The sequence below is a fragment of the Misgurnus anguillicaudatus genome, chromosome 15 (assembly GCF_027580225.2).
Source record: "Misgurnus anguillicaudatus chromosome 15, ASM2758022v2, whole genome shotgun sequence".
Taxonomy (NCBI): Eukaryota; Metazoa; Chordata; class Actinopteri; order Cypriniformes; family Cobitidae; genus Misgurnus; species Misgurnus anguillicaudatus.
In genome coordinates, this window is record NC_073351.2 from 7,548,546 (window position 1) to 7,570,896 (window position 22,351).

The window sequence follows — 22,351 nt, forward strand, 5'->3', positions numbered from 1 at the left end:
ATTTTATATAAACGCGTTTTACAGGCTGTTTCTCAATCCGAAGGCTTCAGCCTGCGGAGGTCACATATGCAGCCTGCACGTTATCAAGCCTGGTTTATTAAAGTTAAAGGACAAGTTGGGTATTTTACACTTAAAGCCCTGTTTTCAGATTGTTTATGATGAAATAAAACGGTTTTGACTGACATTTCGACATATGCAGCTGCCCCGAGAATTTTCGGGGGGTTTGCTGTTTCACCTCCCACCTCTACAATGGGTTTATAGGTGCACTGGAACAATCCTTCCTAAAATGCATTAAACTTTCGTTTACAAAGACGTGAAACTCACCGAGTGGTCAGGGGTGTTCACTGATATGCTCACAAAAATCGCTGCAAAAGATGCTTTCCAACAGGTGTTTTAGCATTCGTTGTTAACTTGTAGACCTATTTTTCCAAACGCCTTACACCCGTATATTCTTCCGTTGAGAGCTTGAATAATAGACACTCCAGGCCAGTTGGTGGCGATAATCTACCATTGCCAATTGCAAGAATAGAAACAAAGTTCCCGGCACGGAGTAATACCAAAGAGTTTAGAAGCACAAGAGGGGAAACTCGCATTCGTTTTTGGCAACAGTCACTATAGCGCTTCAGTAGCGCGGCCGCCATTTTGGAATGAAAATTCTCACAGCCAATTCATTCTCAATTCATTCTCAGCGAATCTCACAGCCAAATCAGAAGCGCAATAGTAAGTTTCTTGAATTAAAATTTAGTTCGCTTGCTACACCTACACAAAATGCTGTATTGTCTTGTATGTATGTGTTGTGTTGTTGTTGTTATCAGTTGTGGAATCCAATCATTAAATAGATACACATTTGAGGTAGTTTTTTCTTGCTTTATTATGTCATTCTATTTTATGCTACTTTACAGATTTACTATTATTATAAGTTACCAACTCCACTAGGTCTGAAATATATTTTGTACATATTTATCCCCTGGATCCCGCTACAAACATGATCATCTTATGCATGCTCTGTCTGTTATCCTAAAACTGTGTTTTTTTTTACTTATCCATTTCGACCAATTCAGATGTATATGTGTGTATATGTGTATGTGTATGTATATGGAGCCAAAATATTATGTGTGGATGAGTTTATGTCAGTATGTTTGTATGTAAAATTAGCCTATATAAAAGTGAAAGACTTGTCTAAATATCTGAAAATAAATTGTAAAAAGGGATTAATAATCGCTGGTCTGATTGTATGTTATTCTGTGTTATTATCATTCAGTTTGAATTTGATCTTTTAATGTACAAAGTAGCTAATATTGCCATCACTTCTAGTTGACTCCCGAGTCGCTTTCATTCCAAAATGGCGGATTTGTAGGGCTGCTGCTGGGCGCTGGTGTTGCAATGAAACGTTCTATTGACTTTCCCCTCTTGTGCTTCTATACTCTTTGGTAATACCATACAGCACATCTAATACAAGTCAATGGAGTTGGCAAAAACTACGATAAAACCTGTTGGAATGCGTCTTTTGCAGCAATTTTTGTGTGAGCATATCAGTGAACACCCCTGACCACTCGGTGAGTTTCACGTCTTTGTAAACGAAAGTTTTATGCATTTTAGGAAGGATTGTTCCTGTGCACCTATAAACCCATATAGAGGGAGATGATGGGAGGTGATACAAGAAACACCCGAAAATTCTCGGGCCAGCATCATATGTCCAAATTTCAGTCTATTTCATCATAAACAATCTGAAAACAGGGCTTTAAGTGTAAAATACCCAACTTGTCCTTTAACTGAGCATTACATTTGCAAGTCATAAGCATATTATAAAAATTTCCTATGAACTAAGAATAATAATCAAATTTATAATGTCAATATTCTGAAATGTTTTGATGAGCCTTAAAATGCGACCTTCAGAAGTTGCAGCCTTCTTATTATTTTATATGGTATATTTTACATTCATAAATGCAAGTGAGCTCGGATTAAGCACAGTATTTCCTAATTTAAGGGCGGTTTCCTGGACAGGGATTAGACTAGTCCTAAATTAAAATAAATAAAAAGAGCTGTCCAAACTGTAAAAACAACTTTCACTGACCTATCTTAAAGGTGCAGTGTGTAAATTTTAGTGGCATCTAAGGGTGAGGTTGTTAATTGCAACCAACGGCTCAGTTCACAGCTCACCCCTTGCTTTTGAAACACATAAAGAAGCTACGGTAGCCGCCACTGGACAAACATGTCATCGTTGGAGACAACTTAGTTAAAAAGTTTGTCCGTTAAGGGCTTCTGTAGAAACATGGCTGCACAAAATGGTGGCTTCCATGTAAGGGGACCCTCAGTGTATGTAAGCAAAGAACTTATATTGACAAGAAGTGAAAGTCAATAGAACGTTTCATTGCAGCACCAGCGCCCAGCAGCAGCCCTACGAATCTGCCATTTTGGAATGAGAGCGACTCAGGAGTTAACTAGAAGTGATGGCAATATTAGCTACTTTGTACATTAAAAGATCAAATTCAAACTGAATGATGATAACACAGAATAACATACAATCAGACCAGTGATCCTTTTTACAACTTATTTTGAGATATGTAGACAAGTCTTCCACTTTTATATAGGCTAACTTTACATACATACATACATAACGACAAAAACTCATCCACACATAATATTTTGGCTCCATATACACACACATATACACACACATACATCAGAATTCCTCGAAATGGATAAAGTAAAAAACACAGCCACCGCCCAAAAGTGGCAATTATACTGTACGATAACAGACAGAACAATGCATCATGTTCTATAAGATTATAATGTTTGTAGCGGGATCCAGGGGATTAATATGTACAAAATATATTTCATACCTAGTGGAGTTGGTAACTAATAATAATAGTAAATGTGTAAAGTAGAATTAGAATTACATAATAAAGCAAGAAAAAACTACCTCAAATGTTTATCTATTTAATGATTGGATTCCACAACTGATAACAACAACAACACAACACATACATACAAGACAATACAATACAGCGTGTCGTGTAGGTGAAGCAAGTGAACAAAATTTTAATTTAAGAAACTTACCATACTTCTGATTTTGCTGTGAGATTCGCTGAGAATGAATTGAGAATGAATTGGCTGTGAGAATATTCATTCCAAAATGGCGGCCGCGCTACTGAAGCGCCACCTAGTGGCTGTTGCCAAAAACGAATCAGAGATTCGCCTCTTGTTCTTCTATACTCTATAATCTAATAAGCACATAACGGTTCATTATGAAAGGTCTTTATACACCCCTGATAATTTAGTTTTGTGTATTATTTTGCATTTCTGTCAAGAGATCCTTCTAAATATTACACACTGCACCTTTAAAATACATCAGCGCTCATTGTTTTGCCTCAAAATGCACACAAGTAATGTTTTTAGTATAGCATGTTTGTTAAAAAAAATAGTTATATTTTCTAATTAAACTTAGTCCTGTTCTAAGCTAATCGCTGTCCGGGAAACCACCCCTAAAGGTTCAAATTAATATTTATTTTTAAACATTGAAAGGACTTTTAAGTCATAAAGCAACAAGAACTATTTAATATTACAACGCGTTAAATTTCTCCTTTTGAAAGGACTGTATTGTATACCCTCCATATATTCTTTTAGCCTTTTATTCGTTTGTTGAATTTTTGTTTTTTATTTTTTCCCTCTTATTATTCCCTTTACTTCAAATGTTATTAGTAATTTATAACGACTGTTTGTTTACAATGTTATTGCATGATCCTTTGGGGGTAAAATTTTATGACATAAAATAAATCGCAATCACGCAAAAATAGAAGAAAAAAAAGAGGCTGAGAAACTGCTGGGCACGTTGACACCGGAAGTTTTGCGTGAGGCGGTTTTGACCCGGAAGTAGTATTAACGTTGTGGAAACGTGATTCGAGCGGTAGCTCTGCGCTTAAACATTTGAACACAATTGAGAAGAAGAAAGCTATCAAACATGTAAGTTTACAGTTTTTTAAAACTATACATTTAATGAATGTTTTAGTAAGACGCTATTAGAATTGAAACGCTTTATGTGTAACGTTAGACTCATGAAAGCAGATGAAATGTATTTGAACATATTGATGCTAATGTTAGCAGCACACAATGAACTTTCCTGTATGCTGTTTGTTCTGAATAAATAGAACCGGTTTCGGTTTTTAAAATCGACAAATATTTTGTCTCTTTATTCGTCTGCTTAATTTTGACCTTTTGTTTTAAGGAGTTTGTTAAACAAGCCCAAATCTGAGATGACTCCAGAGGAGCTCCAGAAGAGAGAGGAGGAAGAGTTTAACACGGGTCCCCTTTCAGTCCTAACACAATCTGTGAAAAACAACACACAGGTTCTTATCAACTGCCGAAACAACAAGAAACTACTAGGCAGAGTCAAGGCGTTTGACAGGCATTGTAACTAAACAGAAACCTCCTGGTTAATTTCCAAGACAACACTTTGCTGATATTTCCCAAACATTTCTGGTTAGGGTTTGTTATGCATAGTGAGGATGCATTTGTCATTGCAATTATCTTTTCAGCACATACGCTGTAAAAAAAGTTGTTTCTACTTAAAATGTACCTAGTTATCTTAAAATTTTGTGTTAATGCAACGTAAAAACATTTTTACAGAATTTAAAAAAATAATTTGAGTTAACTCAAAATTTTAAGACAACCAGTTAAATTATTTTTTTAAGTTGAACTAGCAAATGTTATTTACAGTGAGTTATTATCATTTTACTCTTTGACAGGGTTTTTTAAATGCAGATCAATGTTCACAATGTAAAATGAGATCAGGGTGCTCCTTACTATCCATGCTGTAGCTGAATCATTCACCAGTTTAATGGAACATCACGTAACAGTTTGTTAAAAATACATAAGCGTGGATTCTCGAAAACAATTTGCAGATAGTAAGTCAGGGATGCAGATGGAATAGGTCACTGCAATACGATTCAGTATCCGATAAATCAAACATTTCTTCGATGCAATTACAATTTGATTAATTTGTCGATACTTTTAATATTATGTTAGCCTGGTTCTACCAGACTCTGGTACATTTCATTTGTACAGAGAATCTGGCCTCTCTCCATTGCAGAACGTTTACTTCTTTGTAGGTAGGTTCTCTGTTAAAGTTCAACACTATTGGATCTGCCCAGAGTAACTCAGGATCTGCCATAGCCAATCGCTGTGGTGGTGACGTATATCATGTGCCGAAATCAGGCGGTTGAACAAGTGCGAATTAGGGATGCATATCAATTAATCGCGATTAATCTATAGCAGAATAAAAGTTTTTGTTTACATCATATATGTGTGTGTACTGTGTATAATAACTTTGTATAGTCAAATGCACACACATGCATGTATATATCTAAGCAATGTTTACATGTGTATATACATTTGTATATTTATGTATAATTTATATTTTATATAAATATAAATACTTAATATATAAATATATTTTTTTCTTAAAATTATACATGCATGTGTGCATATTTATATATACACAATTACTATACACAGCTCACACACATATATGATGCAAACAAAAACCCCCACTCTGCCATAGATTAATCGCGACCAACTGATATGCATCCCTAGTGCGAATGATCAGAGGATTGTATAGAAAAAGATGTCTGTCAACGAGAGATGCAGGTTTTGTTCATCGAATTTAAGAGTTCAAGGAACAATTGTAAATTCTAAATGTATATTTGACACTAAGGACAATGATGTATTCAGTCAACTGTCGAAGCTGGGTCTCATCATTAACAAAACGCCACTCCGGTCGTTGACGCACAACGACACACAACGTCATCGTTCTCAGCCACTCCCTCTGTTCACTGATTGGTCCTACAAAAATGTGATTTTTCTAAACGCTAGAATAGACCAAAATCCCAGACACGTAGTACTGAAGGAAAATGAAATTGAGCGGAAGTGCGTAGGAGGGCGCAGCCAGGCTAATATTATGTACCTATTTAAGCACATTTTTAGTATTTTTAATGCAACCAAGATATATTACATGAACGTTTCATTAAACTCTTTAAAAAGACACAATCTCTGTCCCAATTGCGACATTTACAACAACAAACCAAGAAAAAGAAATGTTTTTTAAATAAAGAAAAATAAATCGTGAAGGAAAAATGTCACAAAATCAAGCTTTTGATGGCAACATTCAAAGTATTTAGGGTTTTAGCTTGCACTGGCAAAGGTTTTCTGCAAATCTGTTTATCCAATCCATTTTCCAAATACAAAATATTTCCAAACCCATGATTTGCGTCCGATAGCAGTCACAACGTCTGCGTTTTTCACTGTTTTCGCTGCTTGTTGTTGCATTGCATTCACTTGCTGACACTAGCACACGAAAATGCACGTTTTGGTAGAAATGCGTAGATGGACGTTACATCAATGAATGAGGACGTGGAGACTGTCAAAATGAAGGGATGTCATATTGATATTTTATGTGTGGCAGGCATCAATGCATCAGATTGTTAGAAATGTAATCGATGCATCAATCCATATGGATGTATAAGCAAACTTATGAAACATATTCCAAAAATATGTGTGCTTCAACACATGCACAGATTCCGGAAAGTCACTGGCAGTGAGAATGAACCAAAATCAAATGATCTGAGACAGACACATTTTTTGTGATTTTCCAGATTCTTCCAGCTTTTCTTATGAGGACACAGCATGTGTAACCGCTGTTATTAATATCTCCAACCCTTTTTCTTTGCTTTGGATTTGCAGGCATTGTAACATGGTGCTGGAAAATGTCAAAGAAATGTGGACTGAGGTGCCCAAGAGTGGTAAAGGCAAGAAGAAATCCAAGCCAGTCAATAAGGATCGCTACATCTCAAAGATGTTTCTGAGAGGTGATTCTGTCATTGTGGTCCTGAGGAATCCACTCATCACAGGAAAATAGGCTTGATGTGTGACACTTCACTTCATACAGGAGACTTCAAGTGCGGGTAGTCTCCTGGGAACCCAGCTCGACTCTACGGCTGACCTCAACTCGAATTGACTTTTCTTTTACACTTGAGACAGTACTTTTTTTTACCACATATACAACGTGCTGTGTCACATACAAGATCATCATGAAAGTTGGCCTGAGAAATGGCAAAAGTTTCATTTTTGGTTTGTTTGTTCGTTTGTTTTGAAGCTTGTCTATTGTTTAGGCATACTGGAGGTGAATTTTTTTCTAAATAAAGTTTTGGATATTCAAACTTCTTTATCTGTTTTTTTGGTTATTTCAGAAATTAACTGTCTACTACCAAAGTTAATGGGGTGTCATCAGTCCAAAGTTTCAAAATGCTGTTTGTCCTCGTTCTCTTTTACTGTCTAATGGCCCTGTAACCCCCTCCCCTCTGATTCTGGTTTGGTAAAGTCCCCCGGCAGCAGCTTGGGTGTCAGTGTAGATTTCAGCAGGCAGCACTCAATAAGTGACAAACTGCCGTTTAAAGGTCTTTGCATTATTAATGTGACCAGATGTGCTGACTGTCACTTCACACCCCTGCCCTCCACTGTGGGCTTCACTGACCCCTGGTACCTATTAGTCGTTTTAATCATTTTTATATAACATTTGATTATTTTTATTATGTATTTTAATAGGAAGTTAAAAGTTGTTGCTCCAAAACGTGTGGAGAAAATTAACTTGATTGAATTTTTATGATTTTTATACGAATGGACAACCGGGTTATCTCAGGACTTGACCTAAGAGGACAGTCTCAGGAAATCACTCAGTCAGGATGTTTAAATATTCAGCGGGAGAGTGAAAATTCATCACTTTATACATTTGTGTTCAACTTGGATTCAATTTAATCTGTTTGTTCATACATTTTAAATGTGTTTTAAAACAAGACTGAATAAAACATATGTAAACTAACAGCAGGTTTTTGGATATCTATTAGAATTAATTTAGATTAATATGTCTGCCTTTTTATTAGTGGTTCTTGTTAAAGTTATTGCTATATATAGTCGGTGAAAACCAATCTGAAGTAATTTTAAGTGATTACTGTTTTCTACACAAAATCATCCTACATAATGTAAAGAAATTTGATAAAAATATAACCTTGATATATGTAATATTGACTTTAATGCTCCTAATCTTGTCATTAAGACTTTTAGCAGACTTTGTTTTACAGATAGGATCACAAAAATAAACATTACAATACAAATTAAATACAATTATGTTTTTTAAAATTTAACAAATGTTTTATTTAATGTGATCTACAGTATCTTATGAGATTGACTGGTAAAAAAAGGCTAGAAAATTTTTAAAAATTCAGAATGGTATTATTTTTCCAAGTTTCTTTTTAATGACACATTTAAACTGGTTCGAGACATTTTCCCAGACTCCTGAGTTTAAGCTCGAGTCTCCTTGGTCAACAGTGAAACCCGTATCTTGCAGTGGTCTGTCTGCCCCGGGCCGCTGCACCTGGAGACTGCGTGTGGCAAGCCTAAGGGTCCGAATACTAAAGTCAGAACTAACAGGTGACGCTTCTACCTGAGATCTTATCATGATGAGCTGGTGTCAGATTTGAGCTGGTGATTTAAAGGCAAAGGTCTGTCATGTTTGGGGTCATTTTTTGGTGAACTCTCCATTGGAGCATGGTTTGTTTATATATTTGTAAGTTAAAACAAAAATACACATCACTCAGCATTAATCCCTTTATGTATTAGCATTTACGTTATTCGTGATAATATGCTTCCTGGACAGCTATTTTTGTGTTGTTCCCAATAAAACAATAATAAAAAAATGTCAAGCGGTCTGAGAAAACCAGGTTTAAAGCCCATAGTTTAATGATGAGATTTGGAGCATCAAAGTTAAGTTTCACTCATTGATTTTAATCTTTGATATAATCTTTCTATAATACCGACTAAATTACTTGCTGTTCTTTTGTCATTGTGTCTTACCTAAAGATCATTGATGACCCAGAAATAAAAAAGAGAGTCTTGAGCGACTCTTAAAGTCATCAGATGATAAATGGGATAGAACTGAGTGTGTTTGCTTTACTAAACTTTATTGTGGTTGCTATGGTATTTCTACCAAAATATAAGGTGATTTCAGATGACATCAGCTTACCTCAAGTCCACACAGGTGTCCCAGCAGAGATGTTTCATGACGAACACAGGTGTCCTGACATAAACAGTTTGTTACGGGATGGTTTCCTGGACAGGGTTTAGATTAATCCAGGCCTTGGTTATATTAGGATATTTAAATAGTTTTAACAAACAAACCTTACAAAAAACAATACAGGTGTGCATTTTGATACAAAACAATGGCACTGATATAGATGTGTCTGAACAAGGTGTTTTTTAAACTAAGGCAGCTCAAACATGCATTTTAGTCTGGGACTAAGATAAGCCTTGTTCGCAAAAACGCCCCAACATTTTCTATGGACATGTTTGACCAAATACTTTTTTTCTTTATTATTAAATACTTAAACTATTTAAAAATGGCATTAAATAATTTACAAGAACACTAAGGTTTTATTAACACATATAATCAAAACTGTACAAAATTCTAAAAAATCTTATAATCTTCAAAGTATATTTCACATTTTGCTTTTTTGGTGCAAATGAGAAACGTGTTAAATGCACACTCCAGAAATTGCATAAAGGCAACATCAAAATTCTGATAAAAAATAGAAAATATCAAACAATTGTACTAAAATAATTTTTATGCCAGGGTGATTTCCCCCAAAATTTTGTTTGAATATTTTCTTATTTCTTTAGTAAATATTTATATACATGTCTTGATACAACTTACTATTTTAATACATAATAGCATATCATAAAAATTAGTCATTGGTGGTGAGACAGATACACTCCAAAAATCTTTTTATATGTTGTTTGTTTTGCTTAAGCAGTATAGTTTAATGTTACACGTTTTCTTAAGTTTTAGATTTGGTTCAAACACAATTGAAATGCATAACACACATAAATGGGTAACTCTTTTACATGAAGAGGATTGAGTTCCCAGCATGCTTTGCTCTCATGAAAAATGAAGACAGTACATGTAAAATTAAGAACTAAACTCTTCGTTTTTAAGCAAGATGAAATATATGGGGTGTTATTGTTTGTTATTCTGTAATGTTGAAATTCAGAAGTTTTCTGTTATGTAAGTTATATATATAAGTTTTACCATGTAGTGGTGTTTCACCTATAGGTTCATGACGAGCATGTTCATACCATTTTGGCATGTATGCAGCTTTACTTAAAGAGTAAATCATGTGCAAATTATCATGCAGTAAACTCACTAGTGCTTCCAGTAAGTAACATTCATTAAGTTAAAAAATAAAGAAATATATGTTTTTATTTTAATTGTCCAACAAAAGCAAGTAAAGTTAGTTGGCTCAACATAAATTAATTTGAGTGAACTTATTTTTTACTTGTGTAAAAATCAACTTGTGTGTTAATAGGGTCATAATTTTGTTAAACCAACAAGCTATTTTTTGAATGTAGGTGTAAAACTGTACATTTTCTGTCACTGGGTTGGTTCGCTAAGGTTTCGTTTTGTACCTTTACAGGTATAAACATAATACAATGTTGTACCTATTTGGGTACATTGCTAAAGGATCTTGTGTACCTTTAAATGTACAGTTAACTGTTTTATATCGCTTAAAAAAATCCTTAAGGTAAGTAAGTAATTTTTATTAAAGCACATTTAAATTCAGCTCTTGCTGACCTAAGACTGTACAGAGTTAACATACAATCGTAACACAGTCAGTGTACATAAAAAAGTACATAATTAATTATATAAATGTTAAAAAGAGAGACAGTTATCACTCAGCAGGGAAAGTCTGAAGGTACAATTGCGTTTGAAAAACTGAAACAGCATTTTTATATTAAGAGGAGGGGCGCAAATGTTGCAAAATCTTTATGACCTAAGAGACCTGGATGCTGCATAAATCATTTCAGAAATGTAGACGGGTGCTTAAATAAACTTTCAGGGGAATTCTGTTTCTGAATAATATAGGCTATTTGGTCAAATTAAACGAAAATGTTTCCTTTGTTAAATCTGGTGAGGAGTTAAGGGGTTAAAAATCTGGTAAATATCACTACATCATGCCAATACTCTGTATATCCCTTTCCTAACAAAAATCTTGATGAGTCCAGAAAGTGACGTAAAAATATATGTTACTTTTATTATAGCCTAATTAATTGAATGAATGAATGAATGTGTTTTCGTTCCTCTAACCCTAAACAATATTTGATAATCACACAGAATCGGCACGATAATAAAAAGAAAAAACATTATTATTAATTTCGAGTTGTAAAGTCGCTATCGTTTCTCTCACAGTGAATCAAAGCAGTCACTATTCTTCTTTTATATTATATGAAGACTGTTTTAAAAGTTTCTAAAGTTTGTTTTTCTCTGTTCCGTCAGTGTATGATGTGAACTTGAATAAATGTGTTTGGGGTGACAGCTCTTGGCAGGAGAGGGAGTGCTATGTTTTATTCAGGACACTGAGGTGATAAGAGGGGAAGTGTGATTATGATAGCGATCGGTCACGCGTCGATACAGTCTCCCCCGCGCGCGCAACGCGATACTGTCGCTCGGCACGCGGGGCCATCGATTGCGCGCGCGTGGTAACTCGAGACGCCGCAGTTTGTTTCCAAGCAGTTTCGTAGCAGTGAGATCAGGTGCATACTGAAGACAAACAGGACTGTGCTCAAACTGAGCTTTAACTCTACTGAACTTCAAAACATTCAGCTTCACTCCCTTATAAAAATTCACCATGGTTTGGTTTAAACAGTAAAAAAAAACGGTTTTGCCAGTGGTCATCAAAACGAAATCAAATAACAAAACCATGGTTAACAAACATAAGGTTTAAACCTTTCTTCAGTAGATACAGTACAGTAGCCAATATACTCTGTTACTTTATGAAAGCATGTGTTTGTTTTTGTTAAATATTTCTGGTGAAGTTATTAATAAAAGAAGAGTTGCCATACCAATTGTCCTGACCTGAACTCATATGATGCTCTGATATTACCTGAAATCCACAATCAACTTTTATCAAGGCAACCCTGAAATATCAATGAACTGTAGAATCTGTCTTCAATAAATCATCAACACCGTGTAAACTTTAGCTACAAAAATGTTGCCATTTGCAAGTAATCGGTAAAGAGGTACAAGTAATGTATATGGGTTCTTCTACAAATTCCACAAAATAGTTGAACACAGAAGGCATTAAGCTGAAACATCTGTGTTTTGGTCCCCCTGATGTAAGATGTGAAGATTTTTTGTGCCAATCGTGGTCTCATACATAAAGTTATTTTTAAAATTCTTCACAAACTTTAAACTGTTCAGAAATTAAACATTTCAATATGAGAAAAGAACAGCAAATGAAGACATAGACGAATATTATCACTCAACTTGAGGAAACAGATTGCCTCAAATCATTTAAGTTTTAAAACACATGCATATGTGAACTTTAATATATTGACTCATATATGCACTTATATTTAAGTTCACAGTGCTGTATGTGTTTTAAAATTAAGGCAATCTGTTTCGTTAAATTGTTTGAGTTGAGTTAACTTATCAGGTTTTACAGTTTTCATCTGAGACAATTAACTAAAATCCGTAAAGATGATGGTGCACAAATACCAATGTAAGGAGAATTTATATTTTAATGCACAAAGCTTCAGTTGAAATCACTCTAAGTTGCTTTGAAGTAATCAGTCCTCAATTCATTAATACTAAACATTACTAAAACTAAACATTTTAGAAGCAGAAAATTTTAACATTTTAATTTTATGGTGACAAACTCTGTTTTTTCATCCTGTAAAACATGATACAACAATACTTTAAACAAATAATAATGCTGTAAAAATGATTAAATGAGATAACCAGAAGGGCAGCACATTTTGAGGGAGCTTTTCAATGTTGACTTTATCGCATGGTATTTTGGGGGGTACTATTAGCACAATAGACTTTTTATGCCTCATCACCTTGTAAAACACAAAGTCTATGGTAAATCATTTAAATTATTTAAACAATTAAAATCGACAATAAAATAAAATCCATAACCTTAAATTAAATCAGCCTAAAATGTTCAAAGTTCTAATCTCATAAATGCTCTGCTCCTCTCTCTGTCTTTTTATTAAATTTGTGCTGTATTGTTTTTAAGCTGTTCATTTTGTTTTTATGGACAACATTTTATCCCAAATTAAGATCACTTCAGCTATAGATTCAATAACACTTACAAATACAGACACCTGGCAGCAATCAGTGTCTGTAAAGCCATATTTAAGCTTGAAATATAAATATATGGTAGTAGTTTTATAACTTTTTGAGAGAGCTCTGGTAAATTTCTAACTCTATTTTATTGATATTACCTTACTTCCAATTTCCAACATCCAAAAAACTAAATGCTCTGATGTATTCAAAGATCTCTTACTGTGTGCTTACACCTCCATCTACAGGTAAACACGAAAATGGCTTACTGTCAATGTACAGCCAATGATCGTCCACTAGGTGGCATAGTTTTACCATGCACGATTTAAATGTCCCATACACTTAAAAAATTAATTTGTAAACAACACATGAGGAAAAAAATCATTTTTAATCGTGTTTTGCATGCATGGTTTGTGTCATCAGAGATTACTCACTGATTAAATAGTGTCATAAGTTATATCTGTGCTTTTCTGGGCCCTCCCTAGAATGTTATGTTTTCTATTAGTGGTCTGCTATGGACAAACACAAACATTTCATGGCTGCTTTTTGGAGAAAAAAACTTTTTTACCCTATAATACATTGCTCATATTTGAAACAAAATGTACTACAATATTGATTACATAGATTGTATGCAATGTTTTAAGCCACGGTTGAAGAAGGCCTAAGGAAACCATGAGGCAAAACCAGAATGGGTGTACATAAAAGTGGCTCATTGGAGGAGAGTTGAGCCTAAAATTACAACTCACTGGTTTCCTTTTAGATAAGACACTTACAAAGCAGTCAGATGCGTATAATGCAAATTATACATGCACAATCCAATACAGATGCATGAAACTTTTGGGGTAGTTGATGCCCTTGTCTTATGTCTTCTCTGAACCGAAAGAGAATGAAACGTGTCACTGAGCAAAAGTCTGATTATGTAATTATCAAAGGCTTACATAATTCAAATGTTTACTTTTCAAAAAACTCATGCCTGTAAGTGATGCAAACTGTCTGCAGCAGGATTATGGATGGTTAGAAGTGCAGAATTAGACGTGTGTGTGTGTGTGTGTGTGTGTGTGTGTGTGTGTGTGCGTGCGCGCGTGCGTGCGTGCGTGCGTGCGTGTGTGTGAAGGAGAGAGAGAGTGACGAGTGACACACATAGTAAATATTTTTACGCTTCAAATACAAATATTTGAAATTTTTACATTTGCAAGTTATTTGATTTAATTGACAACTATGACATACGCTACTATTTGTTTGACATGTGGACACGCGGTGAATGTCACAATGTTCCTGGAACACCAATCCATCAGCCAATCAGATTTTAGGATAAGGTTAGGAGTTTGTACATCATTATTTTTATCCCGAGCTACAGGTACAATATATTTAATTTTTCTGATTTGAGGGGTAGATAATGCTTAGGGTTTGGTTATGGGTAGTGTTTGGATTAGGTGTAAATGTTAATTCATTTTTTACAGGAATGTTTTCCAGAAACAAACAAAAAATGTTCATGTCTCAGGAGTCTCTTTATTACAAAACAACCAGAAATTTGTTTGCAGTTACAAAACTAGTTTTATAATCACAAAAAATATCTTTATAAGCTAAAGTGTCAAATCCTAATTCTAATCTAATGATTTCAGTCTCCTCAAAACAGTGCAAGATGTTTTTGGTGACAAAAGGTGTTACCCGAAAAAGCCATTTTGTCTTGAAAATTGTGTTTTTTTATTTTGTGTTCATATTTTTCTGCATTTCTGTCTAATAAAGAGACTAAAAAATAAATAACAAATATGGATGGTCATTAAACTTTGCTAAGACAACATAGCTGTGGGTGGTTTTACTTCAGAAGATATTTAATAACTGTATGGATTAGTTGTTGATGTTTTTCTGGAGCTTTAAAAATGTGACATTACCCAGCAAGCAGTTTTTGTCTAAATTTGGGCTGTCAGTGAAAGTCTAATAGACATCTAACCATAGCCAAAATGATATAAACTATGCGTATACTCTTAGAACATTAAAGCAACACCTGTTGACTTTGCTTAGATGATGAAGTATAGTACATCTCCAATTTATATGTCTTGGTTTTTGCTTGCTGGCTATCCAATTCCATTATAAAGCTGAGGATATTATTTAATATAACTCAGACTGTTTTGCTAAAATAAGAAAGTCATGGCTTAGGGGTAAGTAAAATGTGGACTTAATTTAATTTTGGGGTAAACTATTCCTTTAAATCTTACTCAGCACTTGGGTGCCTTTGTTAAGATGATACTAACATCATAAATACAAAACTGTGATAGGGTGTGAATGGTAGGCTACTGCAGAGAACTTCGTGGTAGTACTAGCGATATTAATAATATGCTATATTTAATACTCTATATACATTTCACATTACAGCATAAAACATGATATGGAAAGGACACTTTAACACTCTAAAAATGGTGCTAAATAGCACTAGAAGTGGTTCACTTAGGGGAACCATTCGATTTTTGGGATCTGAGAACCACACCAGATAGCCTATTATGTAAGGTATGTTTGTAAAAACTACTTAAATGTCTTAATATAACTAAGGCCTATAGTACTGGATCAGATTCTCTTTATTAGTCAAGCAGGGCTGGAGTTTTTGAGCTTGACCGCTAGGGAGTGGAGGAGTGAATTTCTCTCCCTATTTCTCCGCTCGGGAGGGGGAGTCAGATGAGAATGAAAGCTTTTCCTCGGAGTTGAGGAGCAGGTTGGGTTTCGATCACGAATAACCGTGAACAGACCGGCGAACAACAGTGCAGTGCCGCGCTTCGATACTTCACGAGCCGAGGCGAGCGCATGGAGACATAACGACATGAAGCGGACTTTGTCGGTGTCTTTGGAAAGCAGCGAGCGAGCCATGAGTCCAGGATACTGATTAGAGTTGACACCAGCCCAGCTCCAGTAGCAACTCTATTCACACTTCACCTCCAACCCCCTCCTTCACTCCTAAACCAGGAAATCAACGCTTATCCTTCGTCCCATAGATTCAACAAAAAACACCAGAGCCTGGATTGGCTTTATCGATGAAGATCTCGTCGGTGTCGTCGCTTTCTCTGGTGTCGTTGCATTCGGAAGTTCGGCTTTACATCTGAATCGGATCCGCGCTGTCTGCGAACAATGAGGTAAAGCGTGTCAAATCAGATTTGTTACCCGCGCTTTTGTGTGCGCCCTACACTGTAAACATTTTATAGGGCGCCATAATGATCGAGTCCAGTCGCATGTGTGAGTTTATCCCATAGCTTATAGAGTTCACTTTTTTGTTACTCGCGTCTGCTATGTGTTGGTCTTCATAGGCGCAAGTGTTTCTGAAGGTCTAAACTCAAAGAGCAGATCCACCCGTGTTTTGTCTTGACTGTGACAGCCCGTCAAATGTTTTTGTTTGTTTGTTTCTTTAATACTGTTGCTGCTGTGTTTGGTATTTTAAAGTGAATGTAAATTGTTGCGTTTGTTTGTAGTTAATTATAAGATTCTTTTGGATAAGGAAAATGTCGAGATTCACATTTATTTATTTGTCAGACGCTTAACACGACTTCAAACCATGCAATTTTATCAGATTGTGTGCGATCGAACTTATGACCTTTGCGCAACTACAGGTTTTAATATATATATGAATATCAAATGTCACAACGAGTATGTAAACTGGTTTAAATAGTAGTAGTAGTAGTAGTTGTAGTTTTTTTTATTAAGGTGCACCTGTAATGTGGACTAGATATGTACTTTTGCATAACAATAAAACTTTGTTTCGTACAAACACGAGAATAATAAACTCGTGTCGTTAATCGTGTCCTCTTGCTGACTGATCGTAGTTGTTTATTGTACAAGTTGAAAATGTTGCTGTCAAACGGTTAATTGAATACCTGGCTGAGCCTTTGTAACACGTAGCCAGCCCTCTTTTATGAGTCCTCCTCCCTGCTCTCTTTAAACGTGTAGTGTATGACAAAGTACCGCGAGAGCGATTCAAACCCTGTGCTTTCAACTAGCTCTCGCGGTATTTTGATGTCATACCGATCGGTCTGCGGAGAGCGTCGCATGAAATCTTTTCTATGGGAGTTGGCCCAGACGTGATTTGACTAATCATATTATTGTCAAGGCGTGTATCATGAATATTTATGAGGCTTTGCAAAATTCAGCCAATAGATAACGTCTAGTAACCCAATAAATATATATAAATCTAGACGGCGCCATAGTATTATTGGTGATTTGGCGGTCAGATGTAACCTATTACTACCCGAAACTAACCTACATTGTGGTGCACTGGAGCCTAAAATCCAAATCCTACTTCAGCCTGTGAAGTGTGTAGTTGGAGAGACACTCTTTTTATGGAGTACTCAACTAAACTAGTTTAGTTTATTGATATTCTAGTCTCAAGGTAGAACAGAGAATTAAAGGGGGCATGTCACAAGATTTTTTTTAAGATGCAAAATACATTTTTGGTGTCCCCAGAGTACATATGGAAAGTTTTAACTCAAAATACCATAGAGAAAATGTATTATTATAACATGTTAAAATTTACAGTTTGTAGGTGTGAGCGAAAATGTGTTGTTTTGGGTGTGTCTTTAAAATGCAAATGAGATGATGAAGTGCAAACTCTGATCACAATGATGGTGGATTGTTGCAATTGAAACTCAATTGTGTTGTAAATTATTTTCTCTCTCTCTCTCTCTCTCTCTCTCTGCACTAAATGGCAGTGCTGTGATTGGAGAGTGCTGATTAAGGGGCGGTATTATTATAATAAGATCTCCTTATGACATCAAATATGACCTAATTTGTCACATGCTTGCAGAGAATGGTTTACCAAAACTAAGTTACTGGGTTGATCTTTTTCACATTTTCTAGGTTGATAGAAGCACTGGGAACCCAATTATAGCACTAAAACATGGAAAAAGTCATATTTTCATGCCATGGCCCCTTTAAAACAAAAAACAAGCAAGTAATGACATACTATATAAACAAAAACTATTATTTTAGAGATCAAGCTGTTTTACCGATAGTAGGTTAATTGTTCTTTTGGTATTTAAGTATCTTATATACAATGCCCAGAACTTAACTTTGGTTTTTGACAAACTAATAACTAAATGATCATATCACTGCAACATTAACACACAGCATTCATCGTTCACTGTTAAGCCCGGGATACACTGCATGACTTTTGGCTCTCCCAGACGAAAGATTGCCATTGTGAAACAATCGTCACAATTTCTGTGATCGTGGCTCTTAATCGGTGGTCTAATGTCGTACAGTAAGAGAGGTTCAAAGACGGCCATTTTCTCTGTATCGCGCCCAAAGACAGCCTACGATAGTGTCAGAAATTCAGCATGATCAATGCAAAAGTGTGTTTTCTGCTACGATCTGTGGACCGGTATTTGTTTACTAGTAGTGCATGCTGATGACGTTGCGTTAACGTGTCGAAGCCCTCACAACCTACAATTCAATAGGTGTCATTGTCGTACAGTCTACATGTCGCACAGTGTGATAAGGTTATGATCCTATAGGATGGCAAAAATCCTGCACTGTATCCCGGGCTTTAGACTTTGCTGTAACCTCTATAGTTACCTACCACAAAATGCCTAGTAAAATACTATAATTATTATAGTTTTTTACTGTAATGTGCACTGCATTATGTATATTTGTATGTAATTTACAGTAACATACTACATTTTTGGACATTTGTGGTATTGGTGCGGTAGTGACAGTGGTAGTAGTGGTGCTGCACTGAAACACTTCTAGTAGTAAAAAAACAAGACCATTTATTTAGTCTATTTTTTACTTTCTCCTAACTTTATTAGTTAGGATAAAGTTTTGGCCCCAAATTAAACAAAAAGTTTTTAGTTATAGTTTACTTTCTCCTAACTTTATTAGTTAGGATAAAGTTTTGGCCCCAAATTAAGCAAAAAGTTTTTAGTTATAGTTTAGTTAAAGTTTTTTTATGAACATGCCTTAGAAAAATATTTTAGTTATTCTAAGACAATTCTAAGGCTAACATTATTTTCAGTTGAGACAGCTCAAACATGTGTTTTAGTCTAGGAGTAGCCTAAAGCACTGTGTGTGAAACCGGTGGTATGTCTAAAACAGTAGTTCCCAACCCTTTTAGCCCTACGTACCGCCACAGCCCAATCGGTAAGACTCAAGTACCCCTTCAATGACACTAAACCAAGGTTGTGTTTTAAAGACAAATAATTAGTAATATTAATTAATTAATTAATTTTAAACATTAAAGTAAAAATCACTGACTGTGAAGAACGTTTATTTCAACAAACCACCATCATTGCGATCATTGTTTGCATTTTATCAGCTAATTTGCATTTTTAAAGACACACCCAAAAATGGCACATTTTTGCTCAGGCCTACAAAATGGCAATTTTGACATGCTATAATTAATTATCCGCAGGGTGTTTTGAGATACAACTTCACATACGGACTCTGGGAGTGCCAAAGACTTATTTTACAAATGAAAAAAATTTCATCATATGACCCCTTTAAGGGCCAGATTTACTAACAGCTTGTGCAAACCATCATTTTGGCGTTAAATAACGACTGAACTTACTAAAGACACGCAGTAGATATTTAGCTCTGAAAAAGTGTTATTTTTGCGACCTTATTGCATATGCATTTGTAGAAGTTTTCCTGTGACCCTGTACTAAATTGCGCTGCTCTTAGTAGATTGCAATGGTCATTATGGAAATGTGCTTATGCCATTATTGTGCCTATGTGTTTTATTTGCGCCTTTGTAGTAAATCACACGCACATTTTCGCTTGTTTGGAAACTCTTCACGTACCCCCTTGGCTACGTGTACCCCTGGTTGGGATCACACGCAAATTTTTCCCAAATTTCGCTTGTTTGGAAACTCTTCACGTACCCCCTTTGCTACGTGTACCCCTGGTTGGGAATCACTGGTCTAAAACGTACAGTATCTACACTTATGTTACTGTAGGAGGCTCTCATAGTAACTTGCTGGCCGTAATTTACCATAAAAATACAATGAAAAGTCTGTTATGTTGTTAATAACAATTATCAAAATAATGTGTTATTAATACTAATAATACTTATAACAACAAAAGAAACACAATCTTATTATTATCTATGACAACGTTATGTTTATGCAGTTGTTTTCTTATGTCTGTTAGCTATGCATTATTCATTGAGAATGAATGGCTGTTATGTAAAAAGTATCAAAACAATCTTACAAATGTATGTTACTTTATGCAAACGGATGTTAATAAAGTTGTTGTGTTCTTTATTAAGAAATATGAATATGTGATCCTGTCTTTGAAATCTAGGTTAAAGTCTCTAATCTAATGATTGATTTCAATCTTTGACGTGACTTTTCTCAGTCAATATTAAAGATGTCAAGTTATATTTTTACACTAGCTGGGTTTTCACAGGCAGTGTCACATGTATATCTATTTACAATTACGTGCTAAACCGATTACCTAGAAGTGAGGTGTAAGTTCTGCACAACACACTGGTCAAGCAGATAATGCAGGTGATAGGAAATTACTCAATTGGTGCAACAGGAAAGCGTCTGTTCTATAAATGTATATTCTGTGCTTTTGTAAAACGGAAAACGCATGCATATACCCCATGTGATCTTGAGAATTTAAAATAGTTTTGCTTTGCCCATCAACATTAACCTGCGTGAAAAGGTTTTTTTTTAGTCAGTGCGTCTCTATCTTGCATCAACATGAAAATGTGTTCATAAATAAGCAGTTCCTGTAAAACCTTCACTTTGCTTGTCTACGGCCATGCAAATGAAGCTATGAGCCAGCATGGCCTGCATGTCTATTGTGACACACAGGAAACTAGACTTGAACGAAGCTTGATGGTCCACACAAAGTGCGTCAGGGTCAGTGCTGATGCATAACTATCAGCTTACTTACATAATAGGTGTGAGGAATGTTGTCGTGTTTACAAGTTTATTGTCCCGTCATGTTGAATGTCAACACCAGAACGCAGTGGAGTGGTTGGCACCTCGTTTTCAATTTCACTTTGCCACCCAACACAATGATGGTTTGCTAACTGACCTTGTCATTTGGGAGGCCCAGCATTGAATTTGTGGGAACTCGGGCCATGTCAATGACCTGCAGTCGCTGGGTTAAATTCACAAAGTAATCAAAGTTCCAGTGTTATTTCAACACACTGCATTCTTACTCTTTTAAAAAGGGGAAGTGTGTAAATCCTGGGCAACTGAACGGGCATGTCAGGCAAAAAAAAGGATCTTTTGTAGTTTTGTACTTTTTTGTTTTCAATATCACCTCAACAAAATTATATTTGATCAATCTTTTATTTATATGTGCCAGAGTTAGATATAGTTAGATATAGTTTGTTTGTTCTCGCTTTGGATGAAAGTGTCTGTTAAATGCCTAAATGAAATGTACTTTTCATCCCTCACTGTTCATTTGAGTGGGACTGAATTGGCTCAGCCAATGGTGTGAGTTTGGGGCAGGGATATCTTTGCCTCGAAAGATAGCAAAGTGTTTGAATATGGTGTTTTTGTAGGGATGTTCCGATCCGATATGCTGGTATCGGGTCCGATCCAGGCTTTTTGGTTGGATCGGACATGGGATCGAGGACCGACAACGTGACCGATCCAATTCCGATATTTGCGTTAGCCGTGGTTGTTACTGACAAGCTATTAAAAGGACAACGTATTATAAAAGCACCATAAACGTAAGACATAAGTCTTTTAACACACTCAACAGCTTCATGTGAAGGAACTAACGCACATTTAAAGATCTTTAAGTTTACAGAAACACTGTAACGCAGTGTTTCCCACAGGATTTTGAGGAGACTGTGGTGGTGATGACGTCAACCGCTAATTAGCATATATGTGACGTCATCATGTCGTGTTTGCGTTTGATCTAGTGTTGGCACCTGAAATATGTTTCACTTCTACTCTTTGATCTGTATCTGTATTTGATCTATATTATATATCAAATTATATTTTAAGCTGAATTAAGCTGTTTTAAAAAGTGAAATAAAAATGTAAATGGGAATCGTGAAAATTCTATTTGTGGGGGCCAGTGTTGATTCTGTGGTGGGCCACCACAAATAAATCTATGTATGGGAAACACTGTAACGTTAACTTACTCGCAAACTGAGTTAATAATCCACTGGTTAAAGGAATAGTCTACTCATTTTCAATATTAAAATATGTTATTACCTTAACTAAGAATTGTTGA

General features: G+C 35.5%; 2 protein-coding genes across 3 annotated transcripts in view; both read left to right on the forward strand.

Moving 5' to 3' along the window:
* The first annotated feature begins 3,824 nt into the window (after positions 1–3,824).
* On the forward strand, positions 3,825–7,058 carry snrpd2 (small nuclear ribonucleoprotein D2 polypeptide). Its single transcript, XM_055174026.2, has 3 exons — positions 3,825–3,963; positions 4,226–4,405; positions 6,739–7,058. Coding segments are annotated over exons 1-3 (357 nt in total). The 5' UTR covers positions 3,825–3,961; the 3' UTR covers positions 6,914–7,058.
* An 8,756-nt stretch (positions 7,059–15,814) lies between these two features.
* vaspb (vasodilator stimulated phosphoprotein b) overlaps positions 15,815–22,351 on the forward strand; it is a 53,800-nt gene continuing 47,263 nt past the window's right edge. The window contains exon 1 of one of the 2 annotated variants that reach the window (XM_055174059.2): positions 15,815–16,293. In XM_055174059.2, coding sequence (XP_055030034.1) covers positions 16,289–16,293 — 5 coding nt within the window. In that variant the 5' untranslated portion in view covers positions 15,815–16,288. The remainder of the gene's footprint in view (positions 16,294–22,351) is intronic. The other variant, XM_055174060.2, reaches the window with a different exon arrangement.